Source organism: Bos mutus, chromosome 1 (assembly GCF_027580195.1).
Source record: "Bos mutus isolate GX-2022 chromosome 1, NWIPB_WYAK_1.1, whole genome shotgun sequence".
Taxonomy (NCBI): Eukaryota; Metazoa; Chordata; class Mammalia; order Artiodactyla; family Bovidae; genus Bos; species Bos mutus.
The window spans coordinates 148,244,292-148,250,291 of NC_091617.1; the positions used below are offsets into that span (position 1 = coordinate 148,244,292).

Below are 6,000 nucleotides of genomic sequence, written 5' to 3' on the forward strand. Positions count from 1 at the left end.
GGAGCCTGGTGGGCTGCCATCTATGGGGTCGCATAGAGTCAGACACGACTGAAGCGACTTAGCAGCAACAGCAGCAGAACTACCATACGACCAGCAATCCCACTACTTGGTATATACCCTGAGGAAACCAAAACCAAAAAAGGTGTGTGTACCCCAATGTTCATTGCAGCACTATTTACAATAGCTAGGACATGGAAGCAACCTAGATGTCCACCGACAGATGACTGGATAAAGAAGCTGTAGTGTATACACAATGGAATATTACTGCTGCTGCTGCTGCTAAGTCGCTTCAGTCGTGTCCGACTCTGTGTGACCCCATAGAGGGCAGCCCACCAGGCTCCCCTGTCTCTGGGATTCTCCAGGCAAGAACAGTGGAGTGGGTTGCCATTTCCTTCTCCAATGCATGAAAGTGCAAAGTAAAAATGGAGTCACTCAGTCGTGTCTGACTCTTAGCAACCCTATGGACTACAGCCTACCAGGCTCCTCTGTCCATGGGATTTTCCAGGCAAGAGTACTGGAGTGAGGTGCCATTGCCTTCTCCAAATGGAATATTACTCAGCCATAAAAAGGAACACATTTGAGTCAGTTCTAATGAGGTGGATGAACCTAGAGCCTATTATACAGAGTGAAGTAAGTCAGAAAGAAAAAAACTAATATCCTATAAAAATGCATGTGTATGGAATCTAGGAAGATGGACCTGATGAACCTATTTACAGGGCAACAATGGAGAGGCAAGACAGAACTTATGGACATGGGTCAGGGGGGAGGGTGGGAGGGATGAATGGAGAGAGTGACGTGGACGCGCACACACACCACCTGTAAAACAGATAGCCAATGGGGGCTTGCTGTGTGACTCAGGGAACTCAAACCGGGGCTCTGTAACAACCTAGAGGGGTGGGAAGGGGTGGGAGGGGGAGGGGGTTCAAGAGGGAGGGGACACATGTACACCTATGGCTGACTCACGCTACTGTGTGGCAGAGGCCAACACAACATTGTGAAGCAGTTTTCCTTTGATTAAAAATGAATATTTGGAAACCAAAAATATATAGTCAACTCTAATTAGAAATAATCATAAATAAATTGAGGCTCCTTCTTCCTATGAAAGGAATAGAGCTTGAGAAAGAAAATTCCATGCTGGTAAAGAAATGTTCAGATTTTTTTTTTTCAATTATAGCTAATGCTTTTTCTTCTTTATACTCTTCTGAAATGTCCCTGTTTTCTGTAATGAGCATATATTGCTTCTACAGTAAGGGAAAAAGTGATCTAGTCCTCAGAACTCCATTCAAAAACCTCTTGGGTTAAATGAGCTTAAATCCTTGTGACAAATCTGCTAGAAAAACCTTTTCAGCCTTTGAGATTCTTATTGACCAGGAGCTAGAAGACACCTCCCAGGAGTAAGAGATTGGATGTCTCTCTCAGGACAGTCTTTTGCTCCCAGTGCTCTGGAGTCTTGGAGAGGGAGTTTTCATTTGCTGGTCTCAGCTCTCCCTAGCTGCTTTGAGTTTGGAAATGCATATTCTTCAGTCCCTTGGGGAAATTTACTTGAATTATTCATTTAATTATTCCTCACTTCTAAAACAAACACACATGTACCCCACCTGTGTTTTCTCTCTTTCTGGAACTTTCATTAGGAAAACGTCGAGCTTCCTGAACTGATGCCATCATTTTGCAACCTGTCCTCTCCTCCTCTGCCGTCCTCTTTCTCAGCATTTTGCTTTCTGGGAGATCTTGCTGACAATCCTTTCATTGAGTTTTTAAATTTCTGCTTTTATAATTTTAATTTCCAAGAACCCTTTTTTATTCTTTCAATGTCCATTTTAAAAATAGCAACTGAGTCTTATTTCACAGAAGTAATGTCCTCTCTGATCTAAGTCATACACTCTGCACAGGGGCAGTATTGTCTCCCAAAGGAGTAAAAATCAGTGTTGGTCAAAAATGTTAGATATTGCAACAATTTGTGTCTCTCCAAAATGCAATCCTTTTTATATTGTTCATGGCATTCTCAAGGCAAGAATACTGAAGTGGTTTGCCATTCCCTTCTCCAGTGAACCACATTCCGTCAGACCTCTCCACCAAGACCCGTCTATCTTAGGTGGCCCCACACGGCATGACTCATAGTTTCATTGAGTTAGACAAGGCTGTGGTCCATGTGATCAGACTGGTTAGTTTTCTGTGATTATTGTTTTCTCAACCCTATTTGACAAAATCATATTCTTCAATATTTAATTTTTCATTGGGAAAAAATAAGTTTTGATTCTAATTTTTCTCCTTAGAGGTGAGGTTTTTCATCTCCCTGTATAGGCTCTGTATTAGTCTGGATTCTCTGGAGAAAGCGAACCAATATATATAATATATATTGTATGTATAATAATATATATATTTATAATTATATAAATATATAATATTTATTTGATCAGTGTTTTATTATAATTTTGTTATTTGATTTTATCCACACAGTTAGATGTTCTTTGTCTTCTCAAACAAGTGAAGACATTTAACAGACAGACAAATGGATGGATTTGGGGGGTTTATTAAGGATAATATAAACTGTTAGCAAAACAAATAAGTGTCTGCCATTGAAGACGAAAAAACAGGAGGGGAATAGAGGAATTCACGACAAAGCAAAGAGATGGGCAATTTAAAAATAAATGAGAGAGAGAGGTTGGTTTACTATAAGGAGTTGGCTTACACAGTTATGGAGGCTGGGAAGTCCAGGATCTACAGTTTTCAAGCTGGGGGCCTGGGGGAGCAGACAGGATAATTTCAGTTGGCTTACACGGTTATGGAGGCTGGGAAGTCCAGGATCTACAGTTTTCAAGCTGGGGGCCTCGGGGAGCAGACAGGATAATTTCAGTCGGCTTACACAGTTATGGAGGCTGGGAAGTCCAGGATCTACAGTTTTCAAGCTGGGGGCCTGGGGAGCAGACAGGATAATTTCAGTCTGCGTCTGACAGCCTGAGAAGCAAGACTGTTGATGTTTAAGTTCAAGTCTGAGTCTGAAAGCGGGAGAAGACCAATGACCCAGATACAGACAGGCAAAGAATTCTTTCTTACTCAGGCTTTCATTCTGCGCAGGCCCTCAGCAGATTGGGTGAGGCCTGCCCACACGGGGAGGGCAATCTGCTCGACTCAGCCTACTGATTCAAACGTTGGCCTCATCCAGAAACACCCTCACAGACACACTCAGAAATAATATCTAACCTATCTGGATGTTCAGAGGCCCAGTCATCACCCTCCATTTACTTTTTTTTTTCCTTTCCTGTTTTGGTCTCTACCTTTAGAGGCTTTCCTCAGATTTGTGGTGATCCTTGGTTTTCCATTCGTATTTTAAAACGGAGCTAAAAACCTGCTGAGAACTTTGAGCATCAGGGGGAGTTGACGATGTGGGCTTCTCTGTATGGCAAGCCACCTGTTGCCTTATGTAACCCACGTTTTTGTATCTTTAGGTCTCTCCAGAAAGTATCTTCCAGTATGTGCCTAGAAGATACCGTCCTAGCTACCCGTGGTCTGGGAGCCAAGCCAGTGAGGAGTGGGGCGGATCTCAGCCCTCAGTCCCCTGTGAGAATCTCTAGCATCGTGCTGTCTTCAGGCCGGTGCCCCGTCCCCACGGCTGCTGCTGTGCCTTTATCCAGAGACTTGTGTTTTCAGCCGTTTAGTCTTGTTGCGGGCTTGGGGCCGTGCAGTGGTCTGGCTGTGTGAACATGGGGAAGGGTTGGGGTTAGAGACACTCTCTAGTGACTATCACCCAGTCCTTCTGTTTTCAGTCCCGTCTGCACCCACACTTCTGGAAACAGCTGGTACCACCAAGTACAGGCCACAGAGCCTGTGGGAGTCCTCAGCGCAGGCCGAGCTGCTCCTAGCCCTTCCTCACCCTGGGCCTCAGATTCAGCGAGTCATCTACGAGTCAGCGGCTACTCATCCTTCAGTGTTCAAGCCCCGCCACGTTTTATCGTCTCTGTGTGGTCTTGTGCGGTACAGGGTCCTTTTGCGGTACAGGGTCCGTCATTTAGACGGATTTCCAGGAGGAGCTGGAGGAAGTCCCTGTGTGTATTCTGCACGTGAGGACTGACTTACTCGTGGGCTGGGAAGGAAAAGGTAGCACACGGGTCGGTGGACGGGTTGAGCAGGAGGCAGATGGCATGCTGGCCGAGGGTAAAGGGCCTGGCAGACCTGGAGGGGCAGAGACAAGGTGGGGGAGCTGAACCTCGTGGCGCAGCCTTAGAACTTAGGAGAGCTCCATTCAAGGTACTGCCTCGGCAGAGTCCAAAGGTGTTGCTGAATCAGGATCAGAAAGCGGCTTCAAGCCGTATCCAAGAGAGTGCATCAAGGACCTTAGAAATAGCTGTAATTTTATTCAATTAACTTCATTTGTAGAATTCTTTCCTGAGAAGAGAAAGTATAGAATATACATATAATATATATACTTTCCTAATAAAAGTTACTATATATACATAGTATTACTGTATATATGGTATATATAATGTACAGGCTATTATATATAGGCTTATTTCACTTAGTATAATGTCCTCAAGCTTCATCCATGTTGTAGCATGTGACAGAACTTCCTTCCTACTTAAGGAAATAAAATAAAATTCCATTTTATGTATATACCACACTTTGTTCATCTATCTATTGTTATTCTGGTTCAGTCACTAAGTCATGTCCGACTCTTTGTGACCTCATAGACTGCAGCCTGGGTTTAGACTGTTTCTAAAATTTATAATCTCTAATATTATAAAAATGCTGCTAATGAATGTCTTTGTGGAAAAAGTCTATATATATTATTTATATAATATATATACTTCCTCTTGCTTTTGCAGATGCCATTGTGCCAAAGCACAGCCACCCCCAAGGACATATTGTTTGCGTCTTCTTTCCTGCAGTAACAGCAGAGTCTATCGCCAACAAAGCCTAAAATATCTACTCTCTGGTCCTTTAAGAAACAGTTTGCTGACTTCTGATCTGAATGACTAGTAGAAGAATGGCTAAGCCAGTTAAGGGGCATCACCCCAGTTTACCAGCTATTTTTTAACTGGTAAAGAAAAAAACCCCAAATGTACTATGTTAACCATTTTTAAGTGTACAGTTCAATAGTGTTACCCATACTCACATTGTTGTGAAATAGAGCTTCATCTTGCAAAACCGAAACTCTCTACCCATTAAATATCATTGCCCTTTCCCCAGCCTTGTATCCTGCTCTCTGTTTCTATGAATTTGAATACTTTAGATACCTCAGATGAGTGGAACCATACAAGTTTTATCTCTTTGTGCCTGACTTACCTCACTTAGCGTAATGCCCTCAAGCTTCATCCATGTTGTAGCATGCGACAGAACTTCCTTCCCACTTAAGGAAGGAAATAAAATTAGAATTCCATCTTATGTATATACCGTACTTTGTTCATCAGTCAACAGGTATTTGGGTTGCTTCTGCCTTTGGTTGTTGTGAGTAATGCTGTTGTGAACATGGTGTACAAATATTTCTGTGAGACCCTGCTTTTAATTCTTTGGCTATAAATTCAGAAGTAGAATGGCTGGATCATACGGTAGTTCTATTTTTAAGTTTCTGAGGAACCTCAGTGCTATTTTCCACAGCAGTTGTACTGTCTCCCCTTTTTACTGAAGTATAGTTGACGTACAGCATCTTGTTAGTTTCAGGTGGGCAGCACAGTGATTTGACATTTATATGCAATACAAACTGATCACCATGATAAATCTAGTCACTATGCATGCGTGCCATCGCTTCAGTTGTGTCCGACTCTGTGAGACCCTGTGGACTGTAGCCCGCCAGGCTCCTCTGTCCATGGGATGCTCCAGGCAAGAGTACTGGAGTGGGTTGCCATGCCCTCCTCCAAGAATCTTCCCAACCCAGGGGTCAAACCTGCATCACTAACATCTCTTGCATTGGCAGACAGGTTTTTTTCCCCACTGCTAGCACCTCCTGGGAAGCCCCCTAGTAACCATCTGCCACCATAAAAAGTTACTACAATGGACTATGCCCCC

At 43.3% G+C, this 6,000-nt stretch overlaps 1 protein-coding gene across 1 annotated transcript in view; it reads left to right on the plus strand.

Annotated features, from left to right (window-relative positions):
* The window catches only part of METTL6 (methyltransferase 6, tRNA N3-cytidine), a 31,451-nt gene extending 25,771 nt beyond the window's left edge, over window positions 1-5,680 (plus strand). The window contains exon 5 of the mRNA XM_070377167.1: window positions 4,821-5,680. Coding sequence (XP_070233268.1) covers window positions 4,821-4,886 — 66 coding nt within the window. The 3' untranslated portion in view covers window positions 4,887-5,680. The remainder of the gene's footprint in view (window positions 1-4,820) is intronic.
* Window positions 5,681-6,000: the final 320 nt, after the last annotated feature.